This window comes from Lepidochelys kempii, chromosome 1 (assembly GCF_965140265.1).
Source record: "Lepidochelys kempii isolate rLepKem1 chromosome 1, rLepKem1.hap2, whole genome shotgun sequence".
Lineage (NCBI taxonomy): Eukaryota > Metazoa > Chordata > Testudines > Cheloniidae > Lepidochelys > Lepidochelys kempii.
In genome coordinates this window covers 256742203-256769275 of record NC_133256.1, presented here as the reverse complement: position 1 = coordinate 256769275, position 27073 = coordinate 256742203, and the positions used below count along the sequence as shown (strand labels likewise).

The 27073-nt window shown below is 53.1% G+C and overlaps 1 protein-coding gene across 1 annotated transcript; it reads right to left on the bottom strand.

Annotated features, from left to right (window-relative positions):
- Window positions 1-1902: 1902 nt before the first annotated feature.
- SH3BP1 (SH3 domain binding protein 1) lies at window positions 1903-23131 on the bottom strand. The gene is made up of 18 exons (XM_073325722.1): window positions 22726-23131; window positions 20816-20858; window positions 19910-20014; window positions 19291-19367; window positions 18555-18666; window positions 18251-18327; window positions 17506-17641; window positions 16426-16494; window positions 16043-16133; window positions 15337-15479; window positions 15139-15250; window positions 14647-14728; window positions 8670-8750; window positions 8076-8192; window positions 6977-7074; window positions 5266-5395; window positions 4244-4344; window positions 1903-3296 (listed from the first exon to the last, which is right to left on the bottom strand). The coding sequence occupies exons 1-18, from the start codon at window positions 22785-22787 to the stop codon at window positions 2869-2871; spliced, it is 2064 nt and encodes a 687-aa protein (XP_073181823.1). The 5' UTR covers window positions 22788-23131; the 3' UTR covers window positions 1903-2868.
- Window positions 23132-27073: the final 3942 nt, after the last annotated feature.

The following is a 27073-nucleotide window of genomic DNA, read 5'->3' as shown; positions in this document are numbered from 1 at the left end:
TTGCAAAATGCGCAGCCGGTGGAGAATGGGAGGAACGACAGTTACCGGTGGGGCTTTCAGTGACAGTGGCCAATGAGATGCTCGTACCATTGAATGGGGGTGGGGCTAAGAGAGTGACAGGCTCACGGGCCTGTTTAATTTCATAATACCCGAAACAATGGAGAGGCGGGGTAAGGGGAGATGATTGGCAGGCGGACGGTGCGGCCGAAGCGGGAGTCGAGGCCGGAGGCCCGCCGCAGCCAAATAGGGCTGGGCCCGGGGGGCGGGGCCACGTGCGGGGCTGGCCGTGGCTGCAGAGCTGCGGGTGCGAGGCTTCCCTGCGCTCAGCCGACCCGCCTGGGCACCGGCCCCCAGCGTCTGCCCGGGTCGGAGGACCCGCCCCCCAAAGCAGCAGGGCCCGCCTGGCTGCAGCCGGGAGAGGGGACCCCTGTGCCAGGCGCTGTACAAATACCGTGGGGGGCAGCCTCTGCCCACAAGAATAGCCAAGTCAGCAGAGCAAGGGGGAGGGGGGTGTCCTACATGCTAGCAGCTGTGGCCCCCGCCCCACCCCAGCTCATTACAGCCCCCAGTGGGCCGCAGGGTGCTCAGAGCTACTACAGGGAGGGCCGCGGAAGGAGCTAGACATGGAGGTGGACAGATATGCTCCTGCCCGGGCGGCTGCTTGGCCACAATGGTGCAACCACAAGTGGTAAAATCCATAGACTAAAGTGGCCAGTTCCCTTGGCCGGGGACATAGCGAAAGCAGCCGGAAGGAAACAAGTGCTCTTTGGGGGCTGAGAGAGAGTTGCCACAGACCTCAAACCAGGGTGTCGGGGCAGCCCCGCAGAAGGGATGCAGTTAACCACCCTTATGGAACCCAGTGAGAAGTCACCTCTCACCTTTTTGTTCCCTTGCCTCCATGGGCCAAGCACCCACGCCTACTGTGATTTCCCACCCCCTAGAACCATGGGCCCTCTCAGAGGTGGTGGCTGCTGGCCCATATACAAAAAGGCAGAAAGAAACCTGTTAGGAGTAGGGAATGTGAGGTTGCAGGAGGCTGGGACCTGCCCCCATTAGTCATCTAACAGTTCTAACCCATGGTGACTGTAATAGTACCCAAGCTGCCCAGCTGGTACCTTCCAGGTCCATGCTTAGGGTGCACTGCCCATCTCAATTCTTATGGGTCAGTCCTGTATCCTTCACTTTAAACAGGATTTTCCACCACCACCCCGCCTACCCCAAGAGTTGTAATAATTTCGGGCTTGCCTGGGAGGAGAGAAAACCCAGAGCTTATGTGATTTTCATGCACTGTAGAGAACTAAATGCTGTTGTATTCTCAGAGGCTAGGGGAAAACCGCAAGTGGGGATAGGGGAACCCATTGTTAACTCAGTGCTGGGATGGTCCCCTACCTCCAAATATTGTCCGTGAAGAGCGGTGGAGAAGCAAAGGAAAGGAAGGGATCAGCCCTGCAAGCATTCAGTGTGACAAAGTTGAGACTTTTTCTTTAAAATATATGTACATATATATTTGTAAAAGTACATTACCAAAGGAAACCGTGAGATACCGCAAAACACAACAGACAGAAAGCAGCAATTATTTTACTGGGTTTTCTCACATACAATCCCAGGACCAAATTCAGACTTGATGAGTGCAGACTTGATCAACCCACTGAAGTTAGTTAAGTCGTACTTGCTTATACCAACTAGAAATTTGGCCCCAAGTCTTTAAATAACTTATCAGCAACATATTAAAAAAATAGTCCTACCCCAAACCTCACCATGTCAATGTCAGAGATTCTTAGTGGGAGGATTCAGAATAGCAGCCGTGTTAGTCTGTATTCGCAAAAAGAAAAGGAGTCCTTGTGGCACCTTAGAGACTAACCAATTTATTTGAGCATAAGCTTTCGTGAGCTACAGCTCACTTGCTTATGCTCAAATAAATTGGTTAGTCTCTAAGGTGCCACAAGTACTCCTTTTCTTTTTAGTGGGAGGAGTTTATCAGAACTCATTTGAAGGCAAGGTTGGTCCCAAAGGTAGAGAATTATTGCATTGCGTACGTAGAAAACGTCAGAACAACCCTGTGTATCCAAACCTCATCAATTGGCGACTCATCTCCGTCATGGCCTCTGCTGTGTGAATCAATTGCAATTCAGTGCATACACTCCATTTCTCTGAATATGCGTTGAATGGTTCCAAACCATTTTGGATACAGACAAGTTTCCTGTAACTGAAATCCAGTCTTTAAAAGAAGGAAGAGCCGTGAACTCCTTGCTCTCTAGAGTCTGCAGGGTCCTTTGAAAGTGCGAGAGGGGATTTATGAAACCTGAGATTAGTTGAATGAAGCAGAATCATTTGGGAAGGCTAGGAGGGGAATGCTAGATAAACATCTAATGATCCCCTATCTCCTTAGATTGTGGCAGGATCCTAGAACTCCAGGAGCTGGAGTTCGTGTCTTCCTATGGAAAGTTTCTGGTAGCTGGAGGGGAAAGAGAAAGTCCACTGGTACTTTTGCGAAGGCATAGGTAATGAGGTGCCAATAAGGAGAGACGAGGGAAGCAGTGGGAAGAGTCGGGTTCCCCATTTCAAGGGAGAGATTGGAAAACACAGAGACGCACATGCAGGGAGTGTTGGGAAGAGAGATAAGGGAAGCACATGGAGGAGAGGGGAACACTTTCAAGGCTGGAGACTTGTGAACTACCTTCCAGGAAACATAATCCCATGGATCATCCTGGTCCATCTTCACAAGGTCCCATCCGAGCTGCTAGATAGATTTTTGCCATATGTGGTGTGCCAGACTCTGGAGGAGCACCAGTCCATCTTCCCACCTCCTCCCTGGATCCTTGGCAGGCAAGCAGGCAGAACTGATGCCTTCAAAGCTTCCAGTGGGTCTCAGTCATTTTCTGGGGACTGGACCATTGCCTGGGGTATGGCTGAAGAGCGTGACCCTCCTGGAGATGATGGCTCCTTCGGCCCTTCTATCTCTGGGGTGCAGTTTGCAGCAGTTTCTGTACTGTAGCTATGTGCAGGAGGTTGGCCAGCTGCAGAGCCCTCATCCCTCATGGTGTCTGGAGGCATCTTGGGGGTCACTGTAGGCTTGGGGGACAGCGGAGCACCTCGACTCTGGCGTCTGGCAGGCTGGGGTGGAAGCGGAGGTGGGACAGTGGGAGCTCGCATGCACCCACTCACCATTCGGCGAGGGAAGACTTTGGGGTTGGCAGTGCTCTCAGGCACAGGTGGGTTCTGAGGTGTGGGAGTTTGGGTTCGAGGCTGCACCTGTGGCGGGGGCACCATGGGTCGGACTGGGGCAGCTCGCTTCACTGCAAAGCAAACAAGGAAACAAAACTCCTTTTACCAGCTTGTTTTCCATCCCTACGGTCCCTACATGGCAGGCCTGCAGCCTGACTCCTGGCTCTCCCATCCTGTACTCCCATGCCCAAGTCCCATGGCGCAGCTCCTTGCCTTCCAGCCAGGCTGAACTGGACAAGGCAGGGTCCAGCTCTCCATGATGCATTCATACAGTGCCCAGCCCAATGGGGCCTAATCCCTGACAGGGACCCCACAAATAATTACGGGACTGCCCGTAGCAGCTTTGGCCAAAGGCACCAGTGCAGAGTGCCAAGACCTTCCCCATGGCCAGGGGATGAGCTTGCTGCCTCCACAGAAGGGGCAGGATGGGTAAATTGAGAGGCTTATAGGCATTAATGCCCCACAATGGTGTTCTGTTTGCACTAGATGGGCCACAAGTCAAACTGCATTAGAGACGTCTGTGGCATGACAGAGGCTGGTCCTATGGCAGGGGAGAAGCCCAACAGCCAGAGAGGCCAGAGGTCACCTGCCCCAGCTCGATAAATGCTCCCACGTCCATATTGCGTGTTATATCCCAATATGTCCAGCCAGGACCAGCTCAAGTCCCCGGGCCAGTGCCCCTTTCCCCACAGCTCTGGGTCATAGCCTTCCTTAGAGACAGTCCCCAACATTATCACCTGCCAGCATCCCCTTCACTCACAGAACAAGCAGGGCTGGTGAGGGGAAGCCAACCTTGGAACAGGGCAAGATGGGAGCCAGCACTGGTGGGGCCACTCAGGCAGGTCCCTGATACCAATGTACCCCAGTGTGGGCCTCGCCCAGCTGAGGCATACCCCTCAGCAGACTGGTGAGCCCACTGAGCTGCAGTTCCATCGGCAGCATGTCGGTGCCTGGGCCATGCACCAGAAGCGGGACAGATTTTTGTACGCATCGAGGTGTGGCAGCCCGCCAGACTTACTTTTGCGTGCGGTGTCATCAGCCGAGGGGCCCGCAGCCTCAGGAGAAGTTCTGCTCGCCTTTGGGGAGACTGGTCCAGAGGACATTTCGGGGTCTCTTCTGCTGTGGGAAAAGGGCAAGTCAGGTCTCTGTAATCACATCAGCCGGAGACATGAACTATGAGCCTCAAATACGTGTGTCTGCCAGAGACACTTGGTGTGACTGTGGCCGGCACATGGGGTGACACACCTATCATCTGATCATGCTGTTAGCTGCATGGGGTTGTAAATGCGCATGTGCAGAGTTCCGGGATGAATTGTACAGATCGGGAGGTGGGATGGGGTGAGCAGTTACTGGTGCAGGGTGACTGTGCTAAAGACATGTGTCACTGGGGAAACAGATGGAGCTCTCCTCTTGTGACACTGGTGGCAAGGGGTTCCCCTCTCAGACACCCGGGTGGGATATGGCTAGAAGACAATGGTGTTCGATGCAGAGGCAGCTATACAACTGACATAGGTCAGCAGTGCAGCTTATCCAGGATGCTGAGGAAGGGGGACAGAGAAAAAAGGAGAAGATACTGAACATCACTGTTGTAGGATCTATTTATATGGCCTCCTTTACCATAGCATTTGAGTGCCTTTGTAATCGTCAATGTACTGAGCCTCACTGCACCCCTATGAGATAGGGCACTACCATTATCCCCACTTTGCAGACAAAGTGAGGTGCCCATGGTCATACAGGGAGTCTATGGCAGAACAAGGAATTGAACCCACATTTCCTGAATCCCAGGCTAGAACGCTAACGCTGGACCATCCTTCCTCTTGCTCTACCTCAAGAGAAAGCACATATCAGGGCACTGTGAAGCACTCTCTCTTCTGGTGGTGGGCTGTGTGTGCCAAACCTCAAGGTAAGGGAGGAAGATTCAGTTCATATCTAGAGTCTCCTACAGAAGATGACACTGTCTATGATGTGGGGACCCCATCTCTCTGCAGCGGGCAGGGAACAGACAGAACAGCACAGCCTCACTCACTGCCAGACACTTACGCTTCTCCAGCTGTTAGAGAGGGAGTGCTGGCAGGAAGGGGCTGAGGCGACGGCTCTTCCACTGGAGGGGCTTCGCTGGATTTGATTTCCGTGGGGGGAATGAACATGCCCGAAACATTGAAGACTATCTCTTTAAAAAAATAAAGGGAATTAATGCAGCACAGAAGCACCCTCCTCTGTGTCTGCACAGACACTCCCCACACCCAAAGCAAAGCCACCCCATGCAGAGTTCTAGGGGCCTGATCCAAAGGTCACTGGGAGAATCCTAATAACCCTAATGGGCTTTGGATTGTGTTCTGGGAGAGGGCAGCCAACACAGACCATCCTTCAGAACCCACTCACCTACCCACAGGAACCCCTCACTCTCTTCTTCTCGAGTTACTCACAGGGGAATTCTGCGACACTGCACACATGCAAAATTCATGTCCCCTGCAGAAAATACATTTTGCCAGGGAGGCACTGCAATTACACCTTTTGCCCACCAGTGGCTGCTGTGACACCAGAAGAGAGGGCAGCTGGCTCAGAGCTGGAGCACAGCCAGCTATGGAGAGGGAGTGAGCAGTGGCTGCCTTCCTCTCAGTGCCCTACCTGTGGGGCCAGGTGAGGAAGCACAGGATATGGTGGGGACACGAACACTGTGGGGCACCTGCTGGGAGGGTCACATAGATTGGGGTTCAGAAGGGCTAGTGTGGGGACAGAATGGGGCTGGGACACAGAAGCTAGTAGGGTGACAGCATTGAGCTGGAATGGGATTGGGGGTGCTGGGTCAGATGGGGACAGCTGGTAGAGGGGTGCAGGGCCACATAGAGACGGGAAGGAGGGGTGGCTGACAGGTGTTTTGAAACAAATTACGAAAATAATTGAAACTCATGATTACGTTGTGTTATTTTGACAAATAAGATATGCGGAATTTTAAAATATTGTGCGCAGAATTTTTAAATTTTTGATGTAGAATTCCCCGAGGAGTATTGAGTATATTGGCCTCAAGTCTGGGAGCAGGCAGCGCCCCCATCACAATGCACCGAGCTTCCAGAGAACAGCTACCCCCTTATCCTCTCTCAGCCTGGAGGCAGACAGCTCCCATCAATATAGACTCTCCAGACCCTGCATGACATCATTCTCCAAGAGCCCCACAGCCCTCCAAAAGCATGCACAGCAGGTCCCGGGAGCTGGTGCCTCGAGTGTGGAGTGGCTGACAGAAGGACGCCACCTGCCAGAAGGCAGGTCACTGCCAATGTCACTACGTTAGCTCGACCGTGGAGCCCCTGGGCAGCCTTTTGTCACTATATGAGGTTCCCAAGGGTTTCTCCTTGTTCTCACCTGTCCACTTCTGAAACCAGGATCCCAAATTTCACAGTGAGCCATTTGGATTTCCAAGCCCCTGAGGGAAGGCCTGGGTGGGGAGCCCAGCTGTACCGCCTCAGAGATCTCCCTCTTGCCCAGCTTTAAACCATTCTTCATATTCGGCACTGCAGCCGCCAGCCTACCAGTGAGGGCAGGGGAGGAGAAGGGAACCACCCTGGACAGGACACCCCTTCATGTCAGCGTGGCTCACTCCTTTGAATTTGTACCCTTCTCATCTCAGACTCTGAGCATGCAGGGCCTGATTCTGAATAGCACTCAGTCCTACCTGTTCGACTCTGGTGTCACAGCACTGGCTCCACTGGACTTGCCCTAAGAGAAGCCAGGATCAAGACGAGCATTGCCTTACCTCCAGGGAAGAGGGTGTTGGCATTCTGTATCAGGGCCTCCACGATGCCCACCACCTGGATGGAGGACACGGAGGCCATGTCTAGCTGCAACGGGTCTCTGAGGGATAGAAAGAGAGAGAGAGAGAGAGAGAGAAGCCATTAGGATGGAGCTAGAGATGGACAGTTAATGCAGCTGTTGCTCCTCCTCTGGCAACAGCGCTTGCGACTGTCTGTCTGCTGAACATGGGCCCTGTTTGGAGGTGAATCATGGAAGGCAGCAGGATGAACCCATTTTATAGCTAGTCAAAAACTTGTGGGGTGCTATTAGCACCAGGGGTTCGCAGCAGAAAGCGCAGCCAAGGGGTGCAGCTCTGAGGTTGGGCTACGTGGTGCTGTGTGCAATGAGCACACTGCCCCTTTCACCTTGAAAAACCTGGATTCAAGCCCTGTCATAGGTCACACGTGCCACGAGTGTGCTGGGTCTCAGCCACTGCCCAATAGATATTTGCCCCCCTTGCATAAACTCCCTGTGGATTGGCAGAGCTATGTGCTGGGGGACGAGACTTGGCAGAGGGGCGCAGGTCAGCAGGGAGTTGAATCGGTAGAGCTGATCCTCGCAGTGGAACAGTGGGGGGTGTTTGCAGATCAGGACAGGTGAAGGGGCTGAGGTGTGGGATGGGGGCAAGATAATGAAAGGCCAGGATTGAAGTACATTATCACAGCTGGCTGGTGGGGCAGGACTGGAATAGAAAGAGGTGCATCCAGTAAGGATTGGGGTGCAGTTGCAGAGCTGGGGCAGCGGCCTAGAACTGGAACAGCGGGGTGTGGGTGAGATCAGGAGTGCGGTACATTAGTGGAATTTAGGATGGGAATAGCAGCAGGTGCTGCTGGTCAATACTAAGCTCTATGGACCATTGGGGTTAAAAAAATTCCCTTTCTTTAAAAGTTCTCAAACTGCCCTTGATGGTTAATAAATCCCAGCCAGGGCTGGTTGCTTCCCAGCCACAGCTCTTGTTTTGTGGGGAGGCTGGTAGAGGAAACATTCAGAGGTGGTGGTGGGGAGGTTCGTGCCCTGGATCACCCCCAGCTGCTGACACCCTGGGGAGTCCTGTGCATTACCCTTTGCTCTGCTGTGACCACAGCAGGTTGGGGCCCAGGACGATGGCAATGTTGCTAGGGGTCATTTTATTCACTTCCTGATGTTCAGCCAGCTTGGCTAAAAACCTGATCAAATACCTGTTGAAAAAGGCAGGGAGTTAGTAAATATCAGGGGAATGCCACTCCTCCTGGCCCTAGGAATCAGTGCTCTGCATAGCCACATGGGGAGACGGGGATTCCCAACTGAGTCTCTCTCTCCCTCCGAACAAGTGGGGATGCCAGTAGCGTGGAGACCAGGCCCTGGTCTCAGTGTGAGTGCTGTGCAGGAGAGCAGGGTTCCACTCCTGGGGTTAGCAGGGGACATGGCAAAGGCTGTGCCCACTGTCAGAGGGGTTGGCATTGTCCACTGTAACACACCAAACGTCATCTTAGGAGTACCCCCCCCATCCTGGTCTCTGACTGCCGGGGAGACATCCAGAGGCTGAGGCCAGGATGCTTTGAGGACCGTAGCCCCTTGGTCTCAGGACAGGGGATTGCTCACCAGCTGAGGCACTGCAATACCACAGAGATGGGCAGAATGTAAAGCCTAGAGACTGATGGATCCCTGCCCCCTACCTCAGGTTGTTGTAGTTGTCCTGGGGGAGCCGGCTGCAGGTGTCTTGGAGGCTCTGTAGGCGACCCTCTGGCTCCTTAAAACTGAGAGAGGAGAGAGAAAAGAAGAGATTCCATCTGGCCTGAGAGAAGGAAGGACGGAGGCAGTGTCAGAGGGAGAGGTGAGAACCCTGTTTCCCTCTCCATTCCAATACAGGCTGAAGAACAGGGGATCAGACTCATTTGGGGAGAGGGCTGAACTTATTCCTATGTGCTCTGCACATGTGGAAAGCCCTCTGGTGTCAGCTGGGGCTTGCAAAGGGATCAAGGGGAGAATACAGCTGTTTATTAGTTATTCAGTGCATTCTTGTTGCATTCACTACGAAGAAAATCTGCTTCTATTTAGATCACTGATATTCCTGCCCTTTGTCTCTCTCCCTTCCCTGTCTTTGTGAGTCTCCTCTGTTCCTTCCTCTGCATTTCCTTCCCTGCAGCAATTCCCAAATGCCAACCCAACTTGCTTCACTCTCACCACCCCACCCCCATTCCATTCCCTAAAATGACCAGCCATTAAATAGCTAATGTTGACAAAGCATCATCATCACTGCACTTTAAAATTGATACTCCAATCAGATGAATAGGGGCCAGCAGATTTCAATCCCGAGTCCTTGGCTCTCTGCACACTCAGGCAGACAGCACTGCATGCCTTCAACTCAGTTCACATGTGGAACATTCTCTCCGCAATCAAGGGGGCTAGAAACATATTTTTCTTTTTTAAAAGGAAAGCTTAGACTTTGGGCAATAGGAATATAGCGCTGCCCTCTTTCAACCTGAGCAGCTAGTCAAGTCTGGGGCCCCGGGGACGTTCCAGCTGTGAGCAGGAACTGGTATGTGCAGTGATGTCACAGCCCTGTCAGTCCCAAGATATTAGAGAGACAAGGTGGGTGCCGCGCTATAGTGCTTCTGGTGAAGACGCCTTGCGGAGGTGGAATTATTAAGCCAATGGCAGAGCTGCCCCAGTGCAAGTTGGTAGTGTGGACCTGCCCTGTCAGTAGGTTTCCCAGCCCCGAAGAAGAGCTCTGTGTAAGCTGGAGAGCTTGTCTCTCTCACCAACAGAAGTTGGTCCAATAAAAGCTATTACCTCTCCCACCTTGTCTCTCTCTTATGCTGGGACTGACATGGCTACAACATAACTGCACAGCTCCAAGTCACAGGGAGGAAAGGAAGGTGGGGTGGGGAAGAAAAAAGCAGCTGGGGTGTGTGTTGTTAGTGGGTTCCAGATTGTTGCAATAATCCAGTGTCTCTGTTCAGTCCATGATTTTTTGTGTCTAGCAGAGTAGTGAATGTAAGCTCCCAGGCTCGTCTTTTGAAGGTGTTGGGCAGGTTTCCTTTGAGGGTGAGAACTGATAGGTCAGATATTGAGTCACCGCTCTTAGAAAAATGTTCACTCACCAGTGATGTGGTGTGTTTATCCTTTATCTTTTTCCCGTGTGAGTTCATGACAGAGTGTAGTGATTGTCCGGTATCACCCACATAGTTGTTATTGGGGCAGTTAGTGCACTGGATGAGGTACACCACATTTTGTGACAGGCATGTGTAGGACCCATGGATGGCAATAGGTGTGTTATGAGGGGTGTTGATCATTGTAGCAATGGAGACATGTCTGCAGGTTTTGCATCTATTGTTCTGGCAAGTCTGATACCACTTTGAATTGGTGCGTCCTGGTCAGAGGGGAGCTTGCTTCTGATGATGAGCTTGGAGAGGTTGGGGGGATTGTTTGAAGGCCAGAAGAGGGGATTCAGGAAAGATTTCTTTCAGGATGGGGTCTCCATCGAGTATGGTTGTAGTTGTTTGATTATACCCTGTATGGTTTCCTCCATTGTGGGGTGATTGGTGACAGTTAGGGGTGGGAGGGAATTTTATTTCTGTATTGAAGCAGGTTCTCTCGAGGTATTTAGGTGGCTTGTTTCATGATGCAATCTACTTCTCTGGTGGAGTGTCCTTGTTCGGTGAAGGTGGTTTTGAGTGTATTAAGGTGCATATCCCAGAGCATATTCTGCGGTATGCGAGTGCCTGGCAGTAGAGAACAGCTTTCTTAGTGTGTTGGGGTGGTTACTGGATCTGTGAAGGTAGGTGTGGCAATCTGTCGGTTTTTTGTATCTAGCTGTCTGTAGGGTTCCATTGCTGAAGCTGATTGTCGTGTCCAGCAAGTGGACTAGCGTGGGAGCATCCCAGAGAGGGTTTAATGGACGGATGCTGGTAGTCGTAGTTGTGGTAGAAATCTGTGAGAGAGTTCAAATGGTCTGTCCAGAGGATGAAAATATCATCCATGTAGAAACTGGTGACAGTCAGGGATTTCTTTGGTGCAGTTTTGCTTATTTACAAAGAATTTACAAAGTTCTGTGTCTCTGAACGCAGAAGGAATCAGATAGCAGGACACAGCTTCTTTTGCTCACAGCACCAAGAACATTTTTTTCAGCCTGCCCCTCCTCCCCCAAAAGTCCTCCACCCACTTAGTCCAAACTCCCGGGTGGGTTCACAAACCCCTTTTTGTGTTAGGTGGGGGAGCTTCTGATTAACTCATCCTGACAGTTATGTTAACTGAAGAGTGTATTCACACTCAAAGAGGTTTGTGATGGAAGCCACCAGTACCTCTCAGCATAACACTCCCCCTATTTTAGCTCTGCCCATCATCCTGATGATGCGCCAAATGGTGACACCCTGTATGACCCATCCCAAACAGAAAGTAAACAAACAGTTTAGCAAATTAAAAATTATACAAGGTGAATGATTTATATAGATACAGTGGCCTTCTGTCCAGGCGTTTTCACATCACCAGCCCAAATTGCTTTTTATTCCCATCCAGTAGCCCTCTCAGATTTTTCGCTCCCCGCACTATGGACTTTCTTTAAACAACCGGGGAGAGGGCCCCTTTCAGTCAGCCCCGGAGGGATGCCTGTTGTCTCTGTGGAATTTTCTGGCTGAACCAGCCCCTGCTTATTGTTTGAATGGGGGATTCACCTCTGTAATAGCTTTTCCAGCCTCAACTTCCACAGCTACATTCTCAGATTTGAGGGGATGGGGGAGGGAAGAGCCAAACTGAAGCTCTGTCCCCCATACCATAAGCCCTAGCATCTGTGTCCAGCATGAAAGGGGTTTTGAAACACGGATAGGCCAAGACAGGAGCAGTCATCACCAGAGCCTTTCTCAGCTCTGAAAATGCTAAATCACACCCTGAGGGCCAATTAAACGGTTTCCCTTCTTCACTGTTTGCTACTTGTCAGAAACATTCAGCAAATGAACAGAAATCAATTGCTGTTTCAGATTCACAAGAGCTTGAGCAGCTAAGAATTCCCTGAGATTCTGGGTCTCAGAACAGGTTTCAACCACTCCCTTGCTGGAAAGCTACTGCAACATGTACTTGTAATAATGGTTGCTGCCCCTGGGGGCAGGATAGTTCACTCACTGTAAATCAATTGCCTACATACCATTTGTCTCACCTGCCTGGCCCATACCTTTAAAGGGCAATTGCCACAAGACTGACTTTGTAAGGCACCTTTCCTGGCACTGATTCCACAGGCATTAGCCATAATGAAATCCAAGCCAATTCTGAGTTCATGCACTATGTCAGCCACCCAGACTTCTTGCTCGAATTCCAGAGGTCCATTCTTCAAACCCAGTTTGGGACAGGTGCCCTTGCCCCAGTCATTGTCTCCACTTGAAACCAGTTAGGTGGTTCGGTTTGGGAACCCCGGTCCCCAAGATGTTTTAGTGTATCTGGTTTAATAAGCAGCTGTGTCTGAGCCAGTGTCAATCACCGCTGTGCATTCTGCAGATCCTACTGTAGTCAAACTCCCATGATTGTTGTTCAAATGCCCACATATAAACAAAAATGGTGGGGCTGATCCTGGTACCTCCACCAAGCTTTGCCCTTGCAGCTTGGGGTACCCCCATTTCCCAAACTGGGAGAGAGAGAGACTTTCACTAGCCACTTGTGGCAGTCTGTGATGGCCTACCTGACATTTATAACAATCCTTTTTGTGGCCAGTGTTGTCACAGTACCAGCGTTTAACTGAACCGTTTCCTTTAATTTTTACGTACAGGTCAATTTCTCTTCTTTTACAAATCAAATGTGTCAGTTTTTGCCATCATTCAATACGGTCACAAACCAGATTAAAATCCCCTCTTTCATCACACACATCAGACGCAGAGCTGTACTTACAGAGCTCATGGCAAGCAGTTTCCCTCTTCCTCACTAGCAGATGCTTCCTTCCTTGCCTGGTGAACTGCTGCAAGAAAATATTCAAATTCTGCGGCCAATTCCCCCAACCTCTCAGTGTGTCTTTGGCGTCCTTTCGCTGATCTTGATCTTGATCTGCAAGTCCAAGTCCCACTGCAAGTCCAAGTCCCCTTGGTGTTATCTGGGTATGCCATGAACACAAGTCTCTGCAGGCCCTCTGCCAGTTCAGATGGAGTTTCTTCTTTCCCTCTCTTTCTAGCTCTTAGCTGTGCCCTGGCCAGCTCAGGTTGATGACTAGCTCCAAACCACATGTTAAGGGCTTGTACCAGGTCTGGATTACACAGTCTGTTTTCTAGGGGTAAGATCTGCAGCACAATCAGAGCTGGGCCACCCATGTGGGCTGTGAGTAACACCCCTTCCTGTCCTTCCTCCCAGCCATTTATTGGCACTATAATGTTGAGTTGAACCACATAAGCTTCCCAGGAAGTTTTTCCCTGAACGATTGTGGGGTTTTGCCTCATTTGAGTTGGGACAGACCAACCTCTCCCCTCTGGGCCGCTGTGGATTACAAACTGGGTAGAAACCTTGTAAATGTCTGGTCTTCCCCACATCCTCTGGCTGCCTCAATTCCTCATACAGGCGGTGGCCTTCCTCTGTGGTCAGCAACCCTTTGGGTTCCTCTGGACCTGAATTTTCAGCTCCTTAAGTCCTTGCTGCAGCTCATCTCAGTTAGCCCATTCCCGGTTGGCTAAAACTTTCTTGGCTCCGCTGTTTTGTGGGAAAACTTCTGGCCTATGGCAGTCCGATTGTTGGTCACCTCATCAATCTGTTTCATTCCAGCCTGGGTGTGTTTCAGCCGGGTTTGCCAACCTGCCCGGGCACTTCGTCGTTGGTGCTCCAACAGGGATCTCATCTTGGCCTGCAAGTCATCTCTGAGCCCTTTCTGGGAAACCTCCAGCTCTTGTCTTAATGCCTTTTGCAACGTCTCCAGCTCCTGTTTGAGGGCTTGTTTTATATCCTGCTGGCCATTTTTGATTTCTGCAAGCTCTTCCAGGATTTGTTCCATCTTGGTTCCAAGCTCACAGGCTCTCTCCTTGGAAACCAGATCCCACGCCTGACATGAGTGTTGCCCCTTTTCAACCCAAAATGTGAGGCCCTGGGCATGGTTCAGTTGAGAGGAGAAGTTGGTGGTAGTCAGGTATTTCTCCAAGGTAGTTTTGTTTAGTTACAACAAAGAATGTACAAAATCCTGTGCCTCTGAAAGCAGAAGGAATCAAATAGCAGGAAACAGCACCTTTTGCTCACCATACTAAGAACACCCTTTTCAGCCTGCCGCCTGACCCGAAAAACCTCTCCCCAGGCTTCTTCCAAGGTCAGACTGTCTAGACACCGTGCTTTCAGTTGCTCCTTTCGTCACAGACACGCACAAAACACAACAATACTCAGCAAAAGCCCTCTGCCCACTCAGTCCAAACTCCCAGGGCTGATTCACAACCCCCGTTTGTGTTGGTGGGGGGCTTTGGATTAACTCATCCTGGCAGTCACGTTAATGGAAGAGTGCGTTCTGCTCAGTCTCAGAGAGGTTTGTGACCGATGCAGTCACCAGTACCTCTCGGCAGAATGCTATCCATGCATCATGCAGGCCAGATCTAACCTGCGGACCCCTATGTTTGACACCCGTGCTGAAGAGTCCATAATCAGAGCGGTCCTTTTAATAATTTAGCCTGCTTAAGAATGTCCATCTCTCTGGTTCTTTCTTACCAGGCTACTTTAAACCAGTCATCGTAGAGTTCATAGGTCATCAAGGGTTGGGGCAGCTCTCGCAGGTAGGATTTCAGTGCACCTGAGATGGAGGCAAAGGGTCATGCTTTACAGAAGGGGTTCTCAAACTTTTTTTTGCTTGGAACCCCTTTGAAATTATTTCAGGCTTTGATGACCCTCCCATACCATGCCACCCTTACTTTTGCACTGCTGCTGGGGCCAGTGCTGCCTTCAGAGCTGGGCACCTGGCCAGCAGCCGCTGCTCTCTGGCCGCCCAGGCTGTGAAGGGCTCTGGCTGTCAGCTCTGTGCATGGCTGACAGCCAGAGCCCCAGCATGTGCGGGGGCTGACAGCTTGCCACCTCCCCATAATAACCTCATGACCCCACCCCCAGTTTGAGAACTGCTGCTTTAAAGATAATACCATGCTTCTGGGGCTGCCACTCGTCCAGTCAGTGTCTCCGGGGCCCTTACCTTGGGCCTCCAGCACGTACCTGCAACAGCGTGTGGGTCAGAGTAGAATTCCTCCAGTGCGTTGGAGCCACTGGCCAAGCTGCACTTCAGCTTCCTGAGCACCGAGGCCCCCGCTGCCAACCTGAAGAGCCCCTAGAGGAGGGAGGTGAGAGACAGCGTGACAGCAGGATGGACTGGCTGTGGTTGGGGGAAGGAGTTGGGCAGCAAGCGGCACCTACCTCCTCCCTCATGCCTGACGCCAGCAGCATCATGACACAAGCTTCAATGGGAAGGGCAATCTCCCGACCCAAAGTCCTCAGGTGCGTCTCCAAAGGCACCCCATAATACCCCGACACTGGGGTATCCACGGAGAAAGGGGGCTCTGGAAAAGAGAAGAGAGATCAGGAGGGGGTGGAGGACAAACCCCCAGTGGAGAGGGTGCTTGAGTCTCTCTCCTAGTCCTCTGGTTCTAGGCCAGGCTCAGGCTGGGGAGGGATCAGTGCTCATCACCATCCAACAGCCAGCTCTGTGGTAAATGAGGTGAGAGGGGTCAACCCATTTCCTAGCAGGACAGGGACTCCAAACCGCCATCATCACGCCTGGTTGTAAATTGCCCTCCGATCGGCAGTCCCAGCAGGGAGGCCGAGGACCAAATGAGCTGTGGGAGCCAAATTCTCCTCTCACTCCAAGCTCCGGTCTCTCCAGTGAGGACTGAGGTACATTGGCAGGGGTCAGTTTGGTGCACAAAGCTTGCCCTGCTGCATTCATACAATCCCAGGATAACTGGGTGAGGAAGAGAGCTGCCCAGCAAACAGGCTCAGTGGGAGCTTGGAGACACCCTGAGGAAGCAGTAGAGAGAATTGACCCCTTCTGCCTACATTCCATGTGTAGTTACTCACACTGTCATCCACAAAACCCTGCCCCAGCCCGGCTCGTCCCACCCACCTGCCTGGCTGTGGGTCTCCTTCAGCTCTGCCAAGACTGTATCCAGGGATTCCAGAGACTTCCGGTGGTACTGAGCTTGGATTTCCAGCAGCTGCCAGACAGATCACAGGCAAATCGCAAACCTTTACTCTGCACAGTATCTCTCAGAGACACCGGATCTTGGGGGATTTGACAGGGATGGGTGCTTTCAGATGGGACGTGCAATGCAAAGGAGAGTGACGAAGACAGAGTGGGAACAGCAGGGGAGAAGCCTCTTTTGCCAGTAGCGGCGGGGCAGTGGGATGGGACCGAGAAGAGACCAGTGCAACATGGAGATCCTAGGGGACTTGTACACAATGGGAATGAGCTGGGGTGAGGGAACAGCACGGAGGGATGGGACTTACTTTGATGAAGTAGTTAGCATAGCTGTCCTCCTTGGTAGAGAAGTGATAGAGGTCAGCCATGTATTCATCCTGGAAATGACATAGAGCGAACATTAACCTTCTCCTCAGCACCACCACAATGAAGGGGGCCCCCCATCAGCCCTCATCATTAATCCCACCAGTCCCCCAGACAGTGCTCCCATCGCCAGATCTGGGCCATGAACACACAGCAGGCTACATCAAGAGATGCAGGGGGTCTTACTGGCATTTGGAGCAGAGGCAAATGAAGACAGCAGCCCAGAGGAGCTGGCTCGTTAGATTTGGGGTTACACTGGTCAGCATTCGCATTCTCCCTTCAGCCCCCCAGGAAATAAGTCTATGCTTCCTCTTTGTTATTAGGATTGGGGTTGAGGCCCCAGCGAATATCAGGGTCCCGTTGTGCTGGGTGCTGCATGAGAAACAGTCCTTGCATGGAGGAGCTCACCGTCTGGGTCAACAAGACAGACACAGGCAGGGAGGAAGGCAGAGTTGTCACCCCCAGGGACCAGAGGCACAGAGAACTGAAGCGACTTACCCAAGGTCCCCCAAGGAGTCTGTGGCAGAACTGGGAGCTGAATTCAGATCTGCTGAGTGCCAGGCCTGTTTCTGAGCCACAAGACGGACCTTCTGTTCTACAATATGTTCCTCTTTGCTGCAGGTTTCTCAGCTCCATGGTGAGCACCCCACCAAGCTCTCCTGCAGTGGCTTTACTCTCGGACCACCACACTGCTGCTCTAAACCCTTTCCTACTCGATTACACTGGAGCCTGGGGCTGGCATTGGAGTTCGCCAGCTGTCTATCCCTTCTGGAGTTTGGGACACAGCCATCTTACCAAGGCCAGCATACCACTGGTGCTGGCTGCATCTGGACCAACCCTCTCACTCTAGACAGAGCTCTAGCCTGTAACTAGTGACTGACTCCTGAGGCCTCCCGGGACACAACCGCTAACAATGAGTGGATCGGTGCCCAGCTCTCAGAATGAACCCAGACCTGGCCTCCTTTCCCCCACTTCGTGTCATCAGCTTCCCCTCCCCAAAGAGGGCGGACTCATTTTCCACTTGCCTTACACTGCTCCACCCTTCGCTTCACCTCCTCTTCCTCTTCCTTCAGGTTCTCCAGTTTGATGGCAGCGGACGACCCCCCGGGGCCAGGGCCAGCACCAGCACTGTTACTGGAGTTCTTGACAGCTTGGTTCAGCCTTTGGGTTGCAAAAGAAGAATCAGGCCGACATCCTGGAAGCCTGATGGCATTTAATACCAGGGATGCTGACACTTTAAATGGAGAGGCACAGACCCTCCAGCCCTCTCCTCCATCCACATCAGAACTCTGGCCGATATGTAAATACACCTAGAAGCGGGAGGGTTGCCTCTCTCCTTCCCCTTGGCAGAGCATTTACTTGTGGGTTAAACCCTCCATTTCTGCCCCGGCACAGGATTTGCTCATTCAGAATGTGTGAACATAGATAAACCTCCCCCAACCCCTGGTACCAGGACCTGCCCTAGGGGCATGGGCATACAGGCCAATAATCCCTGCACCAGCTGGAGTCACCCACACGAAGAAGAACTGAGCATTTTGCTGCCCCAGGTGACTGCCTGTTCTGCTTGTATAGCAGAATCCACAGTGTCTTTAACAGGAAGGGACTTCACGAGTGCACACTGCATCTGGACTCATCCTTGTGTGTCAGGGACTTAGATCCTTTCTGATCTGAGGGTGCAGCTGTCAGCTCCCCCCGCCCTCAATCCCCACTCTCAAGGGGCAATCATCTGGATCACAGCTGCAACCCACCACTCTCCCCCTCGCTCAGTACCTGCTTTTGATGGAGTTCCAGTCCGAGATCAGCTTCTGAAGATTCTTTTTATGTTTCAGGATGACAGGCAGCTCCTCCTAGCCGAGATTGGGATGAGGGAGTTAGTTACAGATCCTACCCCTGTGCTGCCAGGAATGGCTGCGTTTATGCTGCATTTTGTGCAATCACAAAGAGAGAGAGGCAAGAAGGTTGGGGAGAGAGCAGAGGTGGGCCAGAGAGCACAAGCAGGCAGGAGAGATGGAGGGAGAGTGAGCAAAGAGGGGATGGGGAAAGCAAAGATAAGAAAGAGAAAGATCAGGGCTACCTCACTCAGTTTATTCAGAGGCTGTAGGACGTCTCTCTCTAAGGTGATTTCAAACTCAGACAGGACTTTGGCCAGCATGCTTTGTATGAAGCAGCTCATCTCTAGAGCTCTCCTGTAGGAATGGAAGGGGAGAATCACAGCAGGTCTCAAACACCCTCCCCTCTCCCTGCAGGGTAGTGCATCAGGGAGGCAGGCAGTGCCCATCCTACTGCACTCAGAGATGGAGAGCACAAACCCCCCAGCGTGCGTGCTCAGGGGTGGGGTGCCGCCCTGTGGCTGGCAGCGTTAACCTTGATGCAAGTGCTCAGAGGCTCAGTCTGGGAGCATGAACCCCTGAACCAGTGCCCTGGGGATAGGGTGACCAGGCAGCAAATGTGAAAAATCAGGACAGGGCGGATAATAGGAGCCTATATAAGAAAAAGACCCAAAAATTGGGAAAATTAACAGGAGTACTTGTGGCACCTTAGAGACTAACAAATTTATTAGAGCATAAGCTTTCGTGGGCTACAGCCCACTTCATCAGATGCATAGAATGGAACATATAGTAAGATTATATATATACAGATAAGTTGGAAGTTGCCATTCAAACTGTGAGAGGCTAATTAGTTAAGATGAGCTATTATCAGCAGGAGAAAAAAACTGGGACTGTCCCTATAAAATTGGGACATCTGGTCACCCTACCTGGGGAGTGTGTGCTGATTGTACCATATGCACTGATACTTTTCAGGGCACTTACCCGAGGCTGGAATCGGTGTCTAGTTCTTTGAAGCTCTCAGCCATAGTCATGGAAAGAGCCATCAAGGGAAGCTTCTTCTGCACAGAACCAAGGGGTGGGGACGGAGGGGGGGAGAGAGGAAACAATGAGCAGACAGGTCAGATCCTCCCTCCCCCTCCAGTGTGGGAGTGACACCTTCAGCACCACAACCTGCTGATGGCAGGGCCAGCCAAGGAAGTGCCACCTCACACAGGACACATTTCACATCCGTCCCCACCTCACAGTCCCTCCTCAGAATCCTCCTCACCAGCCTGAGAATCAAAGCAGAAGCCAAGGAGATACACGGGAGGGGTTATGATGCAAATGGCTACTATGGTCTTTAAGGCTCCATGACCCTGCCTCACTCTCTCCAACTAATCCCCACCCTGCACAGATCAGACCCTCCACGGTGGAGGGGAATAAATGTGCCGCTGTAACACTCAGGTCTCAGGCGCTTTGCACCCTTGAAGCATCTTCCACCCAGCAGAGTCTCGCATGGAGCAGCTGGGCTTGGCTGCTGGGGGAGGGGCTGACAACCACTTCATGGGTAGGCTGAAGAGGCAGCTTGCCAGGGAGCGGAGCCAGGGACAGAGGCACTTACCACTCGTTTGTCCATGTCGGCCCCGCACTGCCCCTGCAGGCATGCCTGGAGCTTCTTGGATACATTGTGCGCTGCCCGTTTGGCTGGCTCAATTCTCTGCTCTATCTAGAGAGAGGGAAGAGACTGGGAAGTCAGTGGGGCTGGGCTGGGCGATTCCCTTCCCCAGCCACCCCCCAGTGTATCAGGTTCCAGGGTTGCCTTGGGGTCTCTCTGCTGGGGTTTCCTAGCTGGGAAGGCAGCTGTGTGTTGAGGGAAGAGAACTTCCGTTCTTCCAGTGTGGAGGGTACGGGGTGACCCCCTCTGCCTATTGACATCCATCCATGTCCCTCTGGTGCCTCCCCTGTGTGTGCGAGATCTGGTGGGGTGTTGTGTCCCCATCCCACACCACTGCCAGAGAGGGCTGGACTCTGAAGCCTTGCCTACACTATAGGTACAGCCTGTTTGCATGCTGACCCTGTTCTACCACCGCTTGATTTTGCCTGTGTAGACTGGACCCATGTCACATAGTTTCCTTAATGTGGTTATAACACGGTTTTGTCTGGTCTACACGGGAAAAAAACAACCCACGTTCCAGTGTGGCTAGGCTGTGTTGTAACTGGGGTCCCTAATGTGGCTAGAGACATAGTGTAGACAAGGTCTCAGCAGCAGAACTAGCATGGGAAGCAGGGCTCAGGCTTGAGGTTAGCTCTGTCCCCCACTGATGTAATCAGGGAGGCTTGTCAGAGGTCTATCACCCACTACTGCACCTAGGTACCATTCCAGGATGCAGAAAAATCCAGGCTGAGGCTTCCCTGTAACTTTGTTATAAACATGGAGAGAGAGTAACTCATACACAGACACACCAGATGTTCGCCCCACATGCAGGCACAGGCCCACACATGCCCATGGACCGAACCCATGCCTTACCTGCAGCAAGTCTTCAGTCAGGAACTCTGCTGTTTCTTGGGCTCTGGTGAAGAGGGCGTGGGAGGGAGAGAGAGAGAGAGAGACTTATTACAGTTGGTGACCTCCAGCCAGCCTCCTCCGGAGGGAGGGCTTTGAACCACAGCGGCTCTGGGTGGGTCCAGGGGGATGGGAGATGGTGGGTCCTGAGTCATCCCGTCTAAGGCTGGGCTTGACTAAGAGGAGCTTTCAGGTGGGCCCACAGGAAGTGGATGTGAGGCATGAGAATGGCTCCCAACCTGAGAGCAGAGGGGGCTGGGACTCAGGCACAGGGCAGAGTGATAGCACTGGAGGTCCACGCTGGCTCCTTCTCAGCTGAACAAGGGATCTAGGTCAAGATTTTCAGAAGTGTCTAGTGATTTGGGGCACCCCATCAGAGACACTTGATTGTCAGGAGGCGCTGAGCTCCCACCCTCTAGTGATCAGGGCCCTTCAAGACATGTTGGGGTTGGGCACCCAAAATCACTAGGCACTTGAGCAGCTCTTGGCCCCAGTTCTGGTTCTTCTCCTCCTCCTCGTACCAGGGGCTGCCAGCAGAGTCCATCCAATCCAGGGGCTTCTTCTTTCAGGGGCTGTGCCCAGTGTGAAGGGCAGGTGAAGAGGAGAAGACCACTTTAATGCAGAGGATATGGGGAGAAAAGAGCCGCTGCAAGTGCCCTAGTCCTTACACAGGGGGAAGGGGAATTGAGGGAGGGGACTGCTTTGGGGTAAGGGGAAGACCCTGCAGCAGCATAACCTATTGCTCCCAGTGAAAGACCCACTCGCCTGGCCTGGGGGCTCAGGCAAACAGTGAGATGAGTTCAAGCCATTCTCAGCCTCCTGACATTAGAAAAACCAACGTGGGTGTGTGGGTGAGAACTGAGACAGGAGAGCCCAGCCCTGCCAGGGCTTTCAAGGTTTTGCAAGAGGAACAATTAGAAAGAAAAACAATCAAGCAGAGGTGGCACTGGGCTGGGGAATGGCAGGAATGGAAATATAGTTAGAGACCCAGAGAGGAAAGGTGAGCAGGGCATACGCCCAGAGCCCCCTCCCCTCTCATCAGCCTACCGAGACACTCCCCGCGCCCCTCTCCACCTCAGGCAGGCTTTTCTGAGACACTGGGGGATACAAGAGGAAGCTCCCATGGTACCGTGTGGAGGATTTAGCTCCAAATGGGGCCTCCAGCCCAGGAGGGAGAGCAGCTCTGGTAGGGAATGTTCCTGTAGTCTTGTTACTCCTTTTCCTGCATCTTTGTTCCTCTCTACCCCAATGGGGCCTGGGGGATTCCCTCTGCTGCGGACTTTTACACTTCCCTGGCCCCAACCCCGGCTGCCATCCTGCCACACAGAGGGGCACAATGCGACAGGCCCTCCCTGCCTAGCCTGTCAGGCTTAGGGTCGCCCCCTGGCCTGATTTTCATGGGGCTGAACCATACCATCGAAGCTGAGCTTACAGGGCAATTTGGGGCCTGGCTGGACGGAGGGGCCCTGCTGCTTGGTCCAGCAGGACAAGTGGAGCCAGCCAGCTGCTCTTGGTTAACCTGGCTTTATAAACGACCAGAGGGAGTCGCTACTGAGCACCGTTGCTGTGCCCCTCCAGCTCTCCCAGCCAAGAGGGCCGAGTTAATCAAGCCCCCCGGGGGTTAGCTAAAGCTTCCCCAGAACTGGGGCTGCTCCGAGCAACCCCGGCCCCCTTCCTCGGTCGCTCAACCGCAGGGCCTCAGTGGTCGTCACAGCTTCTCCCCCGGCTCCTGGCCCGGCATGCATCCGGCCTACGACCTGCTGCAAGGCTAGGGGGTGGCGGTGGCGGTTGGGCAACGCTCTCCGGTGCAGCTTCCTGCCCTCCCTGGCAGCCCCACCAGCGGGGAGCTGGCGGGCTCGAGGCTGGGTCCTTACCGTCCCGTGATGCTGGGATGGGAGAGCTGCTGCCGCATCCGATTGAACTGCCTCTTCATCATCTTGGGAGCGGAGAAGAGAGCGTGGCACCGACCGCCCCCACGAGTGGCTTCCCCCACTCAGCACCAGCCAGCTGCACTTGTCATCGGAGGAGCCAGAGCCCACTGCCTCTTCCTCCCCGCTGCGCTTCTCGGTACTTCCCTCTCTCCTCTCCTCCCTCCCCGCTCGGTTCTTTCGCTCCGCTCTGACTTCGCTTTGGACTCCCGCCCTTTTCTCTCCTCCCTCCTCCGGTGCCCTCACTCCTTCTTGCTCATGGATTTCCTGCCTTGCTTTTCTCCTCTAGCCCTTTCTCTCACTTCTCCTTCCCTCCTCAGTTTCCTCTCTGGTCTGGTTCCCACCCTCCCCCTTCCCCCGTCACTGCTGAGCAGGTAAGAGCTGTCAGTGCTCCTGTTGCTGCTCTCTGTTCCTGTCACCACCCCGCAAGTATAAATAATTTCAGCCAAGCCTTAAAGGGGAAATCTTTTTACAGCAAACACATAACAAGGCAGAACAAGCATCCGCCACCGCCTAACCAGAGCGCAGGACCCACATGCTCTCCCTCTCGTTTCCCACGCGCTCTCTCCACCGGTGCTTACTCTGCCTTCCTTACGCCTTGTCAAACTCGCTTGGGGAGCCAGGCGATTGATCCCACTAGCTAGAGGCAGGGACGGAGCGGGCAGGAGGCATGCTAGTGTCCCAGCAGCTCTGCCAACGCACCTCAGTCGTGACCCACAGCCTCCCTGGCCAGCTCTGCCAATGCCCTTCATTCCTGGCTTTTGGTCAGATGAAGAGTTTATTTGCCAAAAAATGCAGTTTTGTTTGACCCAAAACCATTTGTGAATTTGACACAAATTAACCAAAACATTTTGGCCATTTTTTTTTCAAGACTGAGGTGCTATTCATAAAATGGGGGGACCCCAGTGTCTTCTAGCTCTGTGGTCAAGGTGCTCCCCTGGGATTTGGGAGGTTCAACCCCCCCTCGGCCCGAGATGAAGAAAGGATTCAAACTTAGCGCTCCCACCCTGCAAGTGAACACCCTAGCTGCAGAGCTATGGGATAATCTCTGCTCCAGCTCCTCTGTTGAAACTGTTCCTCTTTGTATAAATAATGTGCCATCAGAGAAGGGACTTGAACTTGGTTCTCCCATTACCTAGGTGAGTACCCTAACCCCCACGCTGTTCCCTCCTCCTCCTCCTGCCTGATGACTAGTCATTGTTATTCATTATAGCAACTCATGGTCATTCATAATGACAATGACTAGCCATACTGAGGGAGGATGACTCTGCAATCTGGTGGTTAGGGTCTTCCCACAGGATATGGGAGACCATAATTCAAATCCCTTCTCCACATAAGGGGGTGGGGGGGGCGGAATTGAACCTGGCTCTCTCACCTCCCAGATAAATGCCCTCACCCCTGAAAGTTATAAACGGGTGAAAGTTATAAGGAGGGCACTTTCTTCTCCTGTTTTGTGAAGCCTTCTAAAGGCCTGAACCAAAATGTGTTGGGTCCCACACTTTGCGTTGGTCACCCCAAATGGATTTGGTTTCAATTTGCTGACTTTTTCTGTGATTGCTATTTTCAGATTTGATTCAAGCCAAACCATCGTTTTCCCTGAAACTATCAGCAAACCAGCGCATCAGTTATGCACCCAGCTCCACTCCGGACCTGCTGCACTTCCTGCTATTCCAGTCCAGCCCCACACTGCGACCACAGGGCTTTTGGTGTGTTGCCCTCCTGCCCTGACCTAGCTGCTATTCCTGTCCTGCCCTTGCAGTATCGCCACTCTGCCAACACACCCCAGTCCTGGCCAACAGAAGTCCCTCCTGCTCCAACCATGATCTCCTCCCCACCTCACTCCTGTTGTACGGCCCGTCTAACAAGGCAGGGATGGTCATTTTCTATGTACAGCACCTTGCACAATGAGACACCAGCTTTGCTGGCCTCTAGGTGCGGCTGCAATAATAAATTATAGCCCATTGCAGTCCTGGGAGCTCTCCCCCAACAGCTGTCAGCGTACCTCATGCCTGATCTGCAGCCCAGGCTGTGATTCCTGTCCCGAGACCCCCACCCCAGTCCTGATCTGCAAGCCCCTTGCCATTGCAGCAAAAAGATTCTAATCTGCACCCCCAGGGTGATAACAGCGGTGCTGCCGGCTTAGGCTGGGTCCCTAGGTGTTGCTTGTGCACCCTGTAGAGAGGCTGTGGCAGTGGGCTCACCACCGCTTTATCCGTAAGGTGCACTGCAGCACCTCCCACGCACACGTCTGCAGCGAACCACTGGCAGGGGACCGCAGTGTTGCAAAAGCCCTGCTCCAAGCACAGTGGGCATTTCAGCACTTAGCTATCAACTCTGCAACCTCCCTTGGTGCCTTCCTCTGCAGAGCCCAGCCTCCCTAGCCACAGCCCGCAGCTGCAGGGCTCTGAGACATGCGGCACCTGGGCCCAGCTCTTGCCCTCCCATTGGCTTTATTCACATGCTAGAGGGAGACAATCTGTCAGATTTCTTTCCCTGCTGCGAGATCATCCCCAAGCCCCTCACAGCCAAGAGCAGCCTGTCGAGAAAGAGAACTAGGGAGGAAGTGTGGTCAGCCTGCAAGGTCAGTGGGAAAGCTCAAAAGCTGGGACAGGAAGTGGTCAGAGTGTGTGTGTGTGTGTGTGTATAAAGAAATACACTGTATAATTGTCAAGGAGGGAGAGAGGCAGGAAGAAGTGGCCCATCGGACGGAGCACCGTTCCATGTATGGCCCACAACTGAAATAAACAGCGCCCCTGAGCCCTTATATGGTACTCTGCACCCAGAGATCTCATCAAGGTAGTTATCACCCCCATTTCACAGATGGGAAAACTGAGGGGTAGTCACCCAGTACCCCAGGGCTCCTCGCTTGCAATTCAGTGCCCTAGAGCCCGGACCATACTTGATTCACCGCTATTAGAATATAAGCAAACAAGAGTGAAGTTTACGGGCAACAGTGGCCAGACACCGAGGCAAGGCAACCCCAAGAGGGAGTCTCTGTACTACTCTGTGGGACTAAGCTGCGTGGTACTAGCGTGACTACCCCTTTCCTCCCCTGACTCCTTAGCCAGATCCACAGGGATCGAACCCAAAGCCCAGAAAGCTGCTTGCTGAGCTTCTGCACTCAGAGGCCCTAGGTGTAGGGGCAGTAGCGGAAGCTGTTGCACACAGGGTGGAAACCCCCAGCAGGGGGCACTCCTGACTGCTATGGGATCCATTTAACGAGACCTCCCTGCCACTCCTGGCCTGGGATTGAGGACCCAAACAACCTGTGCACCATGGACTTTGGTAGCCACCCGAGCTGGCATTTAGTGGCGGGAGTTGGCAGCAGAGACACAGCCCGCAGGCCAACCCCGCTATCTCAGAGACACAGGGCTACAGCAGGGATTGGGATGGGAAAACCCCTCCCTCACGTTGCAGCCGACCGTTACTGCTACTTCCCAAAACCAACCATCTTCCCCGGCCCCCTGGGAGGCCGGCGGGGCCTCGCAGAGCAGCTTGTGACACACCATGCTGCAGCAGCCGCTGCAGAGGCTCCCACAGAAAACCCCAGGGGAAGAGGAAGTGGGGACAGTTACTACCAGCCAGCCGAGCCGCTTGGCTGCAAACAGCACTTGAACTTGGACCAAGACTGTTCAGTCAGGGGCCCCAGGAGTTCCTAGCAATCCCCTCCAGGGTGAGAAGGCTCAGCCCCGCACAGTCCCCTCCCGCCATCCTCCTTCAGCCTAGGAGCAGCAGGGGTGGCAGGCAGCACTTCCTGACATCAGCCTTGCACAGAAAAAGGAATTGAGAGAACGGGGAGGGGCATTCCAGTCCAAAACAGCTCCCAGTCCAGTGAGCCAAGACCATGAAATCCAGAGCAGCCCCTGCTAGGCAGCAAGAGGATTCGCTGCTCTCATTTGCACTGGAACTTGGTTCCTGCAGGGCAGTTCAGTGAAGGAGGTCCAGGGAGGCTCCTGAGTTTCATGGCTAGGCTAACTGAGCGTCAAGGCCAGGTTTGGGTTTGACCGCAGGTTTGGCTGTCGTAGACAGAGCTCAAAGCGGGTGGAGGGCACCATCCAGCCCCTGCCTCCCCGTTACTGGGGATCCAGGCTGTATTTGTCTAGGCTGTAGTGTGCTGACATGGGCAGAGGGAACGGGGACATTTCCAGCACGTTAGCACAGTGTTCTCCTCAGGTCCGGCTGCACTGAGAAGAATCCCCACATTAGGGATGGAAAAGTCTCCCTGGCACCAACAGGGGGCACTCACCTCAGCTGGGAGGGCGTAGGGACACTGACAGTGCAGGGGGCGGAGTCC

Bases quoted from the DNA above. Each gene is read 5' to 3' on its own strand.
- SH3BP1 (XM_073325722.1), bottom strand. From the start codon at position 22,787: ATGATGAAGAGGCAGTTCAATCGGATGCGGCAGCAGCTCTCCCATCCC. The intron at 8,193-8,669 runs GTAGGGGGCAGG...CTTTTTCAACAG, and splicing joins GACAACTACAACAACCTGAG to GTATTTGATCAGGTTTTTAG. The intron at 7,075-8,075 runs GTAATGCACAGG...TCTATCCCTCAG, and splicing joins TGGTCACAGCAGAGCAAAGG to AGACCCGTTGCAGCTAGACA.